This window comes from Ranitomeya variabilis, chromosome 7 (genome assembly GCF_051348905.1).
Source record: "Ranitomeya variabilis isolate aRanVar5 chromosome 7, aRanVar5.hap1, whole genome shotgun sequence".
Lineage (NCBI taxonomy): Eukaryota > Metazoa > Chordata > Amphibia > Anura > Dendrobatidae > Ranitomeya > Ranitomeya variabilis.
This window is the reverse complement of record NC_135238.1, coordinates 33,923,275-33,938,151: the sequence shown is the minus strand read 5'-3', so window position 1 is coordinate 33,938,151 and position 14,877 is coordinate 33,923,275. Positions and strand designations below refer to the sequence as shown.

Genomic DNA, 14,877 nt, shown 5'->3' with positions numbered 1-14,877 from the left:
CATATAAAATAATAATATTGGCTTACCTTCATAGCCAGGACTCGAGAGGAGACCTGAGGGGAGCTGAGACGTCGCAGGAAATAATCCAGCACTTCACATGTTGTTTGCTCATCGGCTTTTGGTCCGAGAAGCAAATCCTGAAGACGGCTGAGAAGCTGCCTCTGTTTCTGCTGTCTCTAAAAAGTGAACAGATTTACACCAAATGTCACGGCTTGTTCCATAACTGGTGAGACCACGTATATATTTCACGTTCTACGGTATGACCACATGAGCATTCGCCTCCTTCTAGTCTGCGACCATGATGGCAAACACTTACTCCACGTGAAAAGAAACTAAGACCAGATTTAATAAGGCGTCACCTTTGCCCTTGTGAGTACAATTAGACATTAAATGGGTTGTCTGGTTACAGTGGGGGTCCGACTGCTGGGATCTGCACCGATTGGCAGAACATGGAACTTTTATCCCCCCTTACATGTTCCATTCACTCCCTATGGGGCTGCGCTCAGCTTTTTCCTTCAGCCCCATAGGATATGAATGGAGAGGCGGTCGGGCATCCAACCTGCACTGTAATTGGGCTGAGCGCTGCGGGTTTACGTGGTCGGACCCACGGTGTCACGCATCCTACTGAAAAGTGTAATGGGTTGCAGAAGTTATCAATTCTATTCATATATGTCCAGGATTAATAAGAGGAATGAATGCCACAGCCTACCTGGTGTTTCTTAGCCCGCTGTTCCTTGCTCTCATTCTCTTCCTCGTCGTCCCCTGCTCCAGACTCGTCCGCAGCATCGTGTAGGAGGAACTCACACAGGCACTGCACAGGCAGCACATCCAACGAGCCCTCGCTAGACTGCACCAAATCTGCCAACCAGGGCATGGACTGTGATGATGCCTTTAAAAAAAAAAAAGTATATTCGGTATATCACATGGGCAGCATGGTGGCTCAGTGGTTAGCACTGCAGCCTTACAGCATTGGGGTCCTGGGTTCAAATCCCACCAAGGACACCACCAAGGAGTTTGTTTGTTCCCCCCGTGTTTGCATGGGTTTCCTCTGGGTTCTCCGGTTTATTCCCACATTCCAAAGACATACTGATAGGGGATCTATATTGTGAGCCCCGATGGGGACAGTGATGATAGTATCTGATGGCGCTATATAAGCGAGTAAAATAAATCTGATATCAGACTGCACATTACATATCTTATTATACAGGGAAAATGGCAGCATGATCCTTGCTGACAGTGACAGCCATCTGCCACTTTTACGTCTATGTCCAGGCGCTTGCCACATACACACAATCTCCATGTTTCCCTTATTTTTAACAAACCTGTCTTTGGATGATATTTAAAAGGAAGTCTGGACTGCGGCTACGGCAAAGGAGGTGACCGAGACGCAACGACTGGTTCAAGGATTTGACCTGCTCTATGGCATTGGGGGGTGGGCGTCGTGGAGGTCCCCTGAAAAGAAACATGGAGGACATTACAGATTCGGTAAAAGTAGAGAAAATCAAACTTTAACATAAACAAAGAACAAAACCAAAACTCTCAACATACTGCGGGTCCAGGCTGGTTAGCTGCGACAGGAGCAGACTGTTGCTCTCGGTTATGGTTTGCTTGGTGGAGGCCGCGGCCAGGTGACTCTCGAAGGCCAGAATTTCCTGCTTCTCCCGCTGAGAAATTTGCAGTTCTCGGTTTATGATCTCGGTCCTGGTCTCTTCATCTGTTACGGTGCACGGAGGAAAAGAGTAATTGCTGCGGAAATACGGAAAATGGAAACCAGGAACAAAACATGAAAAGCAAATACAAATACTGTGGTTCAGTAGATTTTGCACTGAGTAATGATGGGAGACATTCACAGTGTACGCTGACCTATAAAAGGTTCCTAATATTAACAATTTCAGTATATATATATATATATATATATATATATATATATATATATATATATATATATATATATATATATCTCTCCAAGAAGTATCGTTTGTCCTTGAAGAGATTGACATGCTAAGCATGCCAAGATGAGGAGACTTAAAGCCACAATGCTCCTCTGGGAAATATGCCAAGTCATGTGACAAGGCTCGTTAAAGGGTCGACATTGACTGTTAGGATTGCTACTTCCAATAGGTGGCACTAGAGTTCTAGTCCTCTTCCTCTCTGAAGAGACAATTTGCATATTTCCCAGAGGAGCATTGTGGCTTTAAGTCTCCTCATCTCAGCATGCTAAGCATGTCAATCTCCAAAAGAAGAAACAATACTTCTTGGATATCGGTCGGACGCCTCTCACACAGCCAAACCAGGTCTCCACTTTGCACTGACGAGGGGCAGTACCCCGAAACACAGTGTCTGCAAATTGAGATTCTGGTTTGGCTTTTATCCTAAGTGATGTGACAAGGCTCGTTAAAGGGTCCACATTGACTGTTAGGATTGCTACTTCCAATAGGTGGCACTAGAGTTCTAGTTCTCTTCCTCTCTGAAGAGACAATCAGCATTTATATACAGATTTTTCAGCATCTGTGTCTGAAAAGTTTTGGGGAACCCCAACAGGCTGCTCCCAGTTTTCAGGTCTATAAGGGTGCTTTCACAATACATTCCAGCACCCATTCGGTGGCCCTGATGGGGATGGCATCTGAACCCGCCCTCAAAACGGGATTCGAACAGGGTCATAGACTATAATGGTGCCAACAGAGACTGTGTGCTCTGACGTGCATCATTTTCAAGCATATGTGCCTACTGGAGGCAACACTCACGCACCATTATAGTCTATGGCCACACCGATGCATAAGTCTGCATCCCGTTTTGTGGGGGGTTCAGACAGAAGCCCCAATGGGGTCAAGGAGCCAGTGCCTGAACACTGTGAAAGCGCCCTGACGGGGCCATCAAACCAGTGCTGGAACGCAACGTGAAGGTACCCTTAGTTTACATCCTTAATAGGGTTGTCAAGAAAAACCTTATACTGTATCCTAAGGACCATGAACAGGAGCGGAGCTGCGGTAGCTAGAAATGGACCCTATAGTGTAAGGAGCTGATCATTACTGGTGACCTATTAGAAAGACACGTCATCAATATTGTAGGTCTAGACAAACCCTTTAAAGGTGCGGACTGATCACAGCATTGAGCCTAAGGTGCCCGATATCTGCCGATCACACATAAATCAGGGAAAGTATTCATGACGTCACATCCTCACTCACCTCCCGATGTGGAGGAGGAGTACCACTTATAAAGGGGGTTGTCCATTTAGCACATTTATGGCATACCCACAAGATATGCTCAGCTCGCTCCTTTCACTTGCATTGATGATCAAAAAATTCCCAAACTTGCTTCATCTCCATTTTTTTTTAATACTTTACAATAATTACCTTAAATTATTTGGCAATGTAAAAAGAAAAAAAAAAAAAAGCCTGTAAGGCATAATCAATGCGCTACCGATATTCCCGCTTTACTCACTTCGTCATAACCATCTCCATAAGCATCTTTAATGTTGGATATTCATCCCATGCAGCCAAGCCTAATGTAAACCAGGGATGAAAGAAGAGAAAAAAATAGTCAGATTTATATAAAAAGGCAAAATACGAGATATACGGCCTCATAATAATGACACTACTTACCAATATTCTCAGGGTTAAAGGCAGCTACGACAAGCAACAGGGGCCAGGCCTTCCAGTAAAGTGTGGAAATGGCCAAATTAGGAGGCTGATACCTTCACAAAAGTCAGAAAGAAAACAAAAAGTCAAAAGAACTAAACAACTGAATCTGGAAAAGAATAGTAGAGATATAAGTCACATAAAAACCTAGGAATACTGGGCATAGATTTAACAGTCTCTCACTTTACATTCGTGTTGCAAAACAATTAGAAATCTTTTCTAAGGCTGATTTTTTTTTTCAGGCTTTCCAAAAGAGATCTTAGAGAAAGTTTTACAATTTTGTTTTAGAAGACAAATACAAGTGCATTCAATCGCCCGCATAATGGATGCAATACCTGGACGGGTAGCTGTGATACACTAAACATACAGCACCAAGTGCAGTTCAGTAAGGGTTAAAAGGGTGTCTGGGGTGTTCAATCAGCAGCACTAAAGTAAAAAATGGGTACAATACACCCGTATGGATGAGGCCTAGAGATATATGGATTGATGGCATAGAATTCATGGGATCCAGCAATCTATACAGAGTGTATCGTCAGTGCTCATCATTTGCATAATGATTATTTTCTCTGAAATCCTTTTGTTTCATTCTTACCACTCGGGTCAATGGGAAAGAGACAGAATAACAAAAACAGACTAAACACTTAAGAAAAACCGAGGTCGTACCCTGCTGGAAGCTGGATGTTTTCTGGGTGATGGTAGGTGCAGAGGTTCAATACAGCATCAAGAAGTTGAATCCGTTCTATTTTGAGGACCTCCAAGTCTACAAAAGAAATAAAAAGAGAAAGATGCAGATTAGTTATTAATTATTGTGGTTTGCTAATACATATAGATTACAAGAATATTTGCATAAAACTATCCAAGAAAAAGAGGGATTTTTGGTTCTTACCGTAAAATCACTTTCTTGGAGCCTTCATTTGGGGACACAGGTAACCATGGGTGTATGCTGCTGTCACTAGGAGGCTGACACTGTGCAAATAAAGAAGACATAACTCCTCCCCGGCAGTATACACCCTCCGACAGGCACCAGGCAACTCAGTTGGTGCAAAACTCAACTTATGTACCAACCCACAACAACGGCACGTTGGCCAACACGGTACAACTTCAAGGGAGGGTGCTGTGTCCCCCAATGAAGGCTCCAAGAAAGAGATTTTACGGTAAGAACCAAAAATCCCTCTTTCTTTCTCGCTTCATTGGGGGACACAGGTAACCATGGGATGTCCAAAAGCAGTCCCTAGGGTGGGATATTCCGCAGAAAAAGAGGAGTTAGGTCGGCCGGTCAGAAACCGCCGCCTGCAGTATCCTCCTACCCAGGCTTGCGTCCGCAGAAGCCTGAGTATGCACCTTGTAGAATTTGACAAAGGTGTGAATGGATGACCACGTTGCGGCCTTGCAAACCGGCGACGCCGAAGCTTGGTGACGAACTGCCCAGGAAGCTCCCACAGCACGGGTAGAGTGAGCTTTCACCCCCGAAGGGAGCTGTTTGTCTTGGACACGGTATGCCTCCAGAACCGCCGAACGGATCCAACGAGCAATTGTGGACTTGGAGGCGGGGAGCCCCTTTCAACGCCCATCTGAGACGACGAACAGAGGATCGGCCTGACGAAAAGAGGCAGTTCTGGCGAGGTACATCCGGATAGCCCTGACCACATCCAACTTGTGAAGAGATTTCTCCAAGGGATGAACCGGGGAAGGGCAAAAGGAAGGGAGGACAATGTCCTCATTGATGTGAAAAGATGAGACTACCTTCGGTAAGAAGGAAGGAACCGGCCGAAGAACCACTTTGTCCTGATGCAGGACTAGAAAGGGGGAACGACAGGATAATGCCGCCAGCTTTGACACCCTTCTAATGGAGGTGATGGCGACCAAAAACGCTACCTTCCAGGATAGAAGTGAGAAGGAAACGTCCTGAAGCGGTTTCAAAGGGCGCACGCTGGAGGGCGCCTAATACGAGGTTGAGATCCCAAGGCTCTACAGGAGAACGATAAGGGGGAGCTATATGAGCAACCCCCTGGATGAAGGTCCTTACCTGAGGCAGGGAGGCCAGGTCTCTTTGAAAAAGAACAGATAGAGCGGAGATCTGACCCTTCAAGGTGCTAAGGGAAAGACCCGAATCTAGACCCGCTTGAAGGAAACTGAGAAGGGATGGAAGGGAAAAAGTCATAGGAAACAGATTGTTGTCCTGACACCACCGGAAAAAAGCCTTCCAACATCTGTGGTAAATACGCGAGGAAGCCGGTTTTCTCGCTCTTATCATAGTCTGGATGACGCTATGAGAAAAACCAGCGTCCTTCAGGACCGCGGCCTCAACGGCCATACCGTTAAATTCAGAGACTGAGAATTCGGGTGGAAGAGGGGCCCCTGTGAAAGAAGGTCCAGGCGATCCGGAATCCTCCACGGAAAGTCCGATAGCAAGTTCACCAGTTCCGCATACCAGGCCCTGCGAGGCCAATCTGGAGCTACCAAGAGTACGGGGACCCCTTCTGACTTGATCTTCTTTACGACCCTTGGGATCAAGGGGAGAGGCGGGAACAGATAGGGCAACTGGAACTGGGCCCACGAGATCACGAGAGCGTCGAATCCGACGGCGATCGGATCCCGAGATATGGAGACGTACTGGGGAACCTTGTGGTTTGCCCGGGAGGCCATCAAGTCGACGTCTGGAACACCCCACAGTTGTCAAATCTGGCTGAAGATTGCGGGAAGAAGAGACCACTCGCCCGCCACGATGCCCTGGCGACTTAGAAAGTCGACTTCCCAATTGTCCACCCCTGGGATGTGGACGGCTGACAGAAAGGCAACGTGACCCTCCGCCGAACGGAGAATTCTTGCCACTTCCGCCATGACTTGACTGCTGCGAGTCCCTCCCTGATGGTTTATGTATGCCACGGCTGTGGCGTTGTCCGACTGAATGCGGACCGGCTTTCCCGAGAGGAGGGACTCCCAGCGGACTGTTGCTTGAAGGCTCCCTACCTGGTGATGAGGACGCATCAGGATCCCTAGAAGGGTAGAGGGTCCTGGAAGAAGTCCTCCTTCCTGCGCTGCGAGTCCTGGTGCAGAAGACGGCGTCGACCACTAACCAGGGGGAGATGGTCACTGGAAGTGACCGCCGTCTTCCTCTCAGCCCAATCCGAGGAGAGGGATGAGGAGGGGTAACGGGCAGGACTGGCCACCGAGGAAAGGTCACCCTGAACACCCAAATGGGTGACAGGGGACAAAGTCCTGCCCAGTGGGTCCGAGAGGGTGCGATGTGGGTGATACCACACTACTCTCTCAGTTGCTCAAAGTGGGGAAAACAGGGTGAGAAGACTGCACCCTGTTACCCTGAAGAAAGTATCTGAAAAAGAAAGGGGAAATGATTAATAACATTAATCCAGGTCCGCCTCCTACAGACACTAAGCAAAAGCTGAGTTGCCTGGTACCTGTCGGATGGGTGTATACTGCCGGGGAGGAGTTACTTTTCTTTATTTGCATAGTGTCAGCCTCCTAGTGACAGCAGCATACACCCATGGTCCTGTGTCCCCCAGTGAAGCGAGAAAGAAAAAAAACAGGATTTTTGGTTGCTTACCGTAAAATCTGTTTCTCGGAGCCTTCATTGGGGGACACAGGAACCATGGGTGTATGCTGCTGCCACTAGGAGGCTGACACTATGCAAATAAAAAAGTTAGCTCCTCCTCTGCAGTGTACACACCACCGACAGGAAGTAGGATATTCAGTTAGTGAGAAAGCAGTAGGAGAAGCAACGTGTAAACGAGAAAGAATGATATTATAATAATAATAATCTTCAAATATACAGCGCCAACAAACTTAAGCAGCGCTTTACAGTCTAACAGTTTCAAACACTCAAAGAGCGTTCAAAGAACACAAACGTTAACAGTATAACACAATAAACAGAGCTGTTCAACTTGGGAGGGTGCTGTGTCCCCCAATGAAGGCTCCGAGAAACAGATTTTACGGTAAGCAACCAAAAATCCTGTTTTCTCTATCGCCTCTCATTGGGGGACACAGGAACCATGGGACGTCCTAAAGCAGTCCCTGGGGTGGGAACAGCAGAAAAAAACTCCATTCAGGTCGGAGGAATCACCACTGCCGCCTGCAAGATCCTTCCGCCAAGGCTGGCAACTGTCGAAGCGCAGGTATGGAGTTTATAACCCTTGGGAAAAGAGTGAGCGGAACACCAGGTTGCTGCCTAGCAAAGTTGTAGGGCGGATGCCCCATGGTGTACCGCCCAGGAGGCGCCCATTGCTCGGGGCAGAGTGAGTCTTAATACCAGGAGGAAACACTCTGTTCTTGACCCGGTGAGCCTCCAGAATGGCAGGTCTGATCCAGAGAACAATCATAACCTAGGAGGCCGGCAGGCCTCTTGGCGTACCGTCTGGAATGACAAAAAGACAGTCCGTGTCCCTAAAGAAGGCGGTCCTAGACAAATAGATCCTCACCGCCATGACCAGGTCTAGCCTATTCAGCGAACGCCCCAGAGAATCGATCGGAGCAGGACAAAAAGGTGGGAAGGACGATCTTATTCAAGTAAAAGGAGGACACCACCCTGGGAAGAAAAGGCGACAAAGGCCGTAAAACTACCTTATCCTGGTGAAGAACCAAGAAATGGGGAGACAGGAGAGAGTCACCAACTCCGAGGCGCGCCTAATGGAGGTGATGGTCACCAGAAACGCCACCTTGCGGGACAGAACAGACAGTGAGGCCTCATGGGGAAGGTCAAGGGGGGGAACCCCACTGAGCCTCCAGAACAAGATTGAGGTCCCAGGGATCCGCGGGAGTCTGGTACGGGAGAGCCGCATGCGCCACTCCTTGAAGAAAAGTTCTGATCTGAGAACGGGACGTATATAAATCTTTGTACCGTGATAGCCAATAGCTAAGACCTCTGAAAGGGACTTCAGAAAAAGGCTGGAAAGGGTTGCTATCTGACCCTTCAGGGAACTAAGGGCAAGACCAGCATCCAGTTCTGCCTAGAGAAAACTGCCAAAATGGAAGGTTTCAACAGCAAAGCTGTTAACTTGAGCCAACAAGAACTCCGCGGCAGATGGGTTCCTGGTACACAAGATCTGACCAGACTGGGAGCCTCCAGTGGGAGTCCGCGAGGAGATGGACGATCTCAGCAAACCAGAACCTTCTGGGCCAATGTGGTGCGGTCAGAATGACCGGCACCCCCTCTGCATTGATCTTCAACAGCCTGGGAAGAAAGGGAAGGGAGGAACAGAAAGGGAAGTACAAATTGCGACCCAGGAATGGACAAAGTATCGGAGGATCGCGGACTTGGAAACAAACGGTGGAACCTTCCCAAGCAGTAGGGCCGCCAGGAGATGTGTGTGCGGAGTTCCTCATCAAAGGCAGATTTGAAGGAAGACCTCCTGAAGCAGGAACCCCTGTCCTGCCGCAAGGCTGTCGCGGCAGAGAAAACACCGCGGCCTAGTAATCCACGCCGGGGATATGCACTGCAGATAGTGCAGAAACCGTCGCCTCTGCCCAGAGGAGGATATTGGATACCTCCGCCATTGCCAAGAGACTGATTCCCTCCCTGGTGAATGACATAAGCCACAGAAGAGGCATTGGACGTCTGGATTCTGACTGGCAGACGTCAGAGAAGCCTTTCCCAGAGACTCAGGGATAGAAGAAAGGCCCCTATCTCAAGGGTATCGATCGGCGGAGAGGACTCTTGCTCCGACCAACGCCCCATTCAATGACGAATGGCGAGAAAACGCACCCCAGCCGGGAAGGCTGGTGACCGTCATCACCTGCCTTGGGAGGAACGGACCTGGGGAAAGAGAAGGGATGACAGCCACCAGTTGAGAGGCTATTAGAATCGGTCGGATTGGAGGAACCAGAGACATTACAGACGTGTCCCACTGAGGAAGGATTGCAGAGAGCGAACTCCGTATGGAGAACTGCCCGCTTCTCGAGAAGAAAAACCCCCGGCGGTGTGGATCAACATGCCTAAGAGGACGAGACGCTGACTCGGAACAAGACAAGACTTTGCTCTGTTGGCCAGCCACCAGAAATGGGACAGGGAGTCGAGGACGATGGTCAGACTCTTCTGGGCCTGAGGCCTGATGAGGATGACTTCAAGGTATGGAATGAGCACTAGGCCCCTGATCCTCAAGGAAGATCAGGACATGGAGCAAGTTATCCTGGATATCCATGGAACACAGGAATTCCTGTGGATCCATGGAAGCCAGGACTGAACAGAGGAACTTCATCCTGAAATGCCGCAGGCGGAACCTTCTGTTCACTAACTTCAGAGACAGAATGGGTCGAACCACGCCGCTCTTCTTCGGCACTACAAGCAGGGTTGAATAGAAAGCTGTGAAGCGTACCTGCAGTGGGACGGAAACAATAACCTCTGATCTGACGGAGACAGGACCGGACTTCTGAGCACACTTGTGTGCTAGGCTCTTGGTCCTGGAGAGGGAGCTATGAGGATACGGGGTGGCAGTACACACCGTACTCATAGTCCGCATTGTGGGACTACAGGTGTGACTGTTCACCCTGTATCCCTCCGGAAACCTGAAAGGAAACGACGCACATTGAGGTAGATAAGGGTCTAGTGAAAGACCGTGTCCACCTCCTACTGACACTAAGCTAAACTGAATATCCTACTTCCTGTCGGTAGGGTGTACACTGCAGAGGAGGAGCTAACTTTTTTATTTGCATAGTGTCAGCCTCCTAGTGGCAGCAGCATACACCCATGGTTCCTGTGTCCCCCAATGAGAGGCGATAGAGAAATTCTATTATAGAATTTAGACACAATCACTAGTGATGAGCAAAAGTGCTCGTTACTCGAGTTTGCCTAGGATGCTATGGTACGTGCTGAGTATCGTGGGTGCTCGAGTGACATGTTCGAGTCCCCGTTACGCATGTTCCGTGGGTGCGAGACAGAACATGTCACTCGAGCACCTGTGATACATGGTGCCTACCCAAGCACCCACTGCAAAATCGAGTAACGAGCACTTGCGCTTAGATAAAGTGTCCGAGCATGCTTGGATGCGGAGTTTCTTCGAAGTGGTTGAAAAATATGTTCAAGTCCCTGCGGCTGGATGTCTCATGGCTGTTAGACAAACAGGCAATCTCTGCAGGTGTTGCACCTGTCGAACAACCGCGAGACATGCAGCCGCGGGGACTCGAACATTTTTCACTCATACCGAAGACACTGTTTCCACCTGAGCATGCTCAGATAACACCTTATCCAAGCAGGTTCGCGCATCACTAATAATCACCATGGCTTTACATGAGAATGGAACGCTACAATTTCAATATGTGCAACTAATGAGCTGCGGATTGTATACCGTCGGCCTGCACGGCTGCCGCCCTTTTCACCAGGTGATCGGCGAGCTCCATGGCATCAGCCGGGCCAAGAGGGAGATCTCGGGACAGACCGATGACCAGGATACGCATCAAAGTATCTTCCAGAAGTGGCACTTCAGAGCACAGACGAAGGAAGAAGCTGGACAAAAAGAAGGCAAAGAGATGAACAAATTAGAAAACTTGGGACACAGAGGCCAGACTGGACATTTAAAAGGTTATTTCCTTCACATGGATTTTGTGAAAACAATCACTTTCGTAATTCCCTGTTTTTTTTAAATTAGCAGCCGTTCGAGATATTAACACTTTTCTTTTGTTTACAGCTCGTTGCCTAAGCGACCGACCACCACTGCTGTCTAGCTTGTAAACACAGTGCTGAAGTTGGATGAGATTGGGAAGTAACAGCTTGCTACAGTGATCCTGACTAGAGATGAGTGAATATGTTCGGAAAACGATCGCCGAATCCGAATTTACCATATTTGTACCAAATTTTATGTTTGACAACATATTCGCTCATCTCTACTCCAACTGACTCCGATAGTGTTTGGTTATGTTCGGCGAAATGTAGACCGCAATCCTCCATCACTTACTTGCGGTCACTTTCTGGTGGCCAGTTGTCCCATTTGTAATAAGTTTCTGGCTGCTCAGTGAAGAGAACTTTGTGCAAACTGCAAAACGAAAAGGAAAAAAAAAAAAAGAAAATAGATGAACAAAAGGAAGAAGAGGCACCTGACTGGGTATCTTGAAATCAGTGTTAAAAACTAGAACCTGTCCCCATCGGACTGCCTGATTCCTAAATTCTACATCCAAGGACTTTAGGAGTGTAGAAGGTCTCTACTCAGGCGTCTCATGTATTAGCCAAAGCTACAAGGACTGTCTCTGGAGGACTGGCCACATTCATGAACAGCCCATTTAATGGTAAATACCTAAATTCTCCTGTAGGGGCACCGCAGAAAAAGTGAACACTTTTTTTAAATCACTAAAAAAAATTAAAGCAAATCACTTGAGTCTCAGCAACAAAACTAATCATTCTATCCATACTAACAAAGAAAAAAAAAATAGACAACCATTTTAAATCACAGACTGATGGAAACATTACCAGTGCACATAATCTTTAGGAGAGAGCTTGCTGATAGACGGCACCACAGTGTGAAGCCACCACACGGCGTCCCGCTGAATTGCCGCAATTTGGTTCTGAAATGAACGTAGGGTCTCCAAACCTAGAAAAATGCAATAAAATCACAAAACAAATAGGAATCTATATGGCAAGAATGAGATAAATTACGAGTACTAGTGATGAGCGAATGTGCTAGGATAAGGCGTTAGCCGCTTGCTCGGGTGCTAACCGAGTGTCTTCGGCGTGCTCGAAAAATATGTTTGCGTCCCCGTGGCTGTTCGACAGGCGCAACACCTGCAGGGACTGTCGGATTCATAGGCAATCCCTGCATGAACAGCCGTGAGACATGCAGCCGCGGGGACTAGAACATATTATTTGAGCACGACGAAGACCCTCTGTTAGCACGTGAGCATGCTCAGATAACACCTTATCCCAGCACGTTTGCTCATCACTAATGAGTAAATAAAATAGATTTGTAAAAAAAAAAAAAAATATGATATGGTGCTAATCGGCCAACTTCACTTGTCTAGAGTTTCACTGCCTGTGATTTCCAGAAGGGCATCGGGTCTCCCAATCTGAACTCAACAGCCTTATGTATTCCTATGAGGCTGCCGAGTTCGGGTCAGGAGACCAATGGTCGGTACATAAACCACGGTCCGTACATGGACTGTGAAACAGAAGTGTGTGTGAATCCGGCCCAACACTGAGGCTTTAGTCACTCACTCTTTTTCTCTCCTTTGTCCCATGCAATGCCAGCCTCCTTGACTTGAACGGTAATCCCCAACATCATGGACACAGCAAGCAGATCCGTTATATGGATCACGAAACGTTCCTTAAAAAAAAAAAAGTGAATGTCAAAATACCATAACGATGTGATAGGAAACACCTGACCCGGCGCAGGTATCTTCTCTACAGCCGTGGAACAGGCAAATTGTATTTACCTACCCATTTATCTCAAAGTGAAAGCCCAAGATAAGCAAGGAGAACTAGTAAGAGTAAGTGATGTGCTATGGCCAAACAATTTCTGGGGGCTTGATCATAAGGAAAAAGAATCCGCAGAGGTCTACAGGTACCAGCTGTGGTGAGGAGCCATCCACATGAATTGACCTGCTTCAGTTTCCTGCACTATAGGAAAAAAACTATAGGGGACGCAGTGCCGAAGCAGCCCCTTCACTCTCAGGACCAGAGGGGTCCCTGGAGGGCAGAAGTATCCATATCCCAGTAATATGCCGTCACTCAAGATATAAATACCCTTTTAAAGGTTTCCAATGTATCTAAGGAAGCAACTCTACGGTCACGGTTTTTGTATAAGTCTGGTAACAGAGTCTTATGGAAATATTTAGCACGTACTGTACGTTGGGACCATTCCTAACATAGGAGCTAAACTAAGGGCAAAAAAGAACGGTCCATGACTCGTCTCCGCTGTGTTTCTCCTATCTCCTCAGATCCAGCTAATCTGCCAATGCAGTAGATTTATCCCACACTGACAAGTGTTACTCTCCACCTCCTACTGATCACTATAAAGGGGTCCCGGGGCCCCACTCATCATCACTGCATGACCATAGTGAGGACAACATTGACTGGCTCAATGGCTGAGCATGTGCGGAGGAGCGAGAACAGTGCTCAGCCCCATAGACAATGAATGGAGCGGGACCGAGCAGGTCTGACAGCAGCTCCATTCATGTCCTGACTGCACTGGGGAGAAGCAACAGACCCCCAATTCCAGTCACTGATAGGAGTCCCACTGGTGTTTCAACGTAGAAACTACCTCTGTAAATGCAACAGGACCCGTTAGGTGGCCACACTTCAGAAACCTGTGAATACTGTGCATTTGTAGATAGCAATCACCTTAAACTCCATTTCAGTGTATGTGGCCTCTTTCCTCTCCTGCATCAGTCCCAAGCAGAAAGCCTGGAAGTTGATTTCATGTTTCGTCTGTTTGATGATTTCTCGGAGCAGCGCTCGTGAGGCCCGGAGGTAATCATCTTTATTGGTAAGTAAATCTTGGAAAACCATAGCTAGAAACTGAAGGCAGAAAAAACATAATGAGGGTTATGCTTAATGGCAGTGGTAATCTGCCCAAACTATAAACTAAAAGCAATAATAATTGGTTGGTAGGGAAAGTGGCATTTATTAATTTATTTTATTTTATTTTCTTACACCATTTCTCATGTGCAGGATCCCTGGGATTCCGCTAGAAACAGATCAACAATCTACAGGAATGATGGTTAATGCACGATGGTTGGTGGGTTTTCTTTTTTGAGGACCATATAAACCAGAGAGAGAAAAATAAATAAATAAAACGGGGACATGGCTGTATTTGATCTGAGTCACGGATCAAGATCACCGTATATAGTAGAGTATAAGCCGAGATTTTCAGCCCATTTTTTTAGGCTGAAAGTCCCCATCTCGGCTTATACTCGAGTCATTGTCCCAAGGGGTCGGCAGGGGAGGGGGAGCGGCGGCTGTCACATACTCACCTGCTCCTGGCGCGGTCTCTGCATGTCCGATGGTCTCCGGCAGCTTGTTCCTGTGTTCAGCGGTCATGTGGTACCGCTCATTAAAGTAATGAATATGTACGCATATTCATTACTTTAATGAGCGGTACAATGTGACGGCTGAACATAGGAAGAAGCTGCCGGCTCCCAGAGACCATCTCACAGTGAGAAGCTGCCAGGGACCGCGCCAGGAGCAGGTGAGTATAACAGGGGAGGTTGAGCATTGCACGATCGGGACCTGACCCCGTTCCACCGCCGGTCGCCGCTCCGTCTTCCTCGTCTTCTGCCTGTGACTGTTCAGGTCAGACGG

At 47.7% G+C, this 14,877-nt stretch overlaps 1 protein-coding gene across 1 annotated transcript in view; it reads right to left on the bottom strand.

Annotated features, from left to right (window-relative positions):
• The window catches only part of INTS1 (integrator complex subunit 1), a 79,510-nt gene that overhangs the window by 47,715 nt on the left and 16,918 nt on the right, over positions 1-14,877 (bottom strand). Inside the window, exons 11-22 of the mRNA XM_077274793.1 lie at positions 13,918-14,094; positions 12,793-12,901; positions 12,052-12,172; positions 11,543-11,620; positions 10,937-11,094; positions 4,302-4,398; positions 3,603-3,694; positions 3,442-3,502; positions 1,549-1,746; positions 1,323-1,452; positions 710-889; positions 27-176 (exon numbers count right to left, since the gene is read on the bottom strand). Coding sequence (XP_077130908.1) covers positions 27-176; positions 710-889; positions 1,323-1,452; positions 1,549-1,746; positions 3,442-3,502; positions 3,603-3,694; positions 4,302-4,398; positions 10,937-11,094; positions 11,543-11,620; positions 12,052-12,172; positions 12,793-12,901; positions 13,918-14,094 — 1,551 coding nt within the window. The remainder of the gene's footprint in view (positions 1-26; positions 177-709; positions 890-1,322; positions 1,453-1,548; positions 1,747-3,441; positions 3,503-3,602; positions 3,695-4,301; positions 4,399-10,936; positions 11,095-11,542; positions 11,621-12,051; positions 12,173-12,792; positions 12,902-13,917; positions 14,095-14,877) is intronic.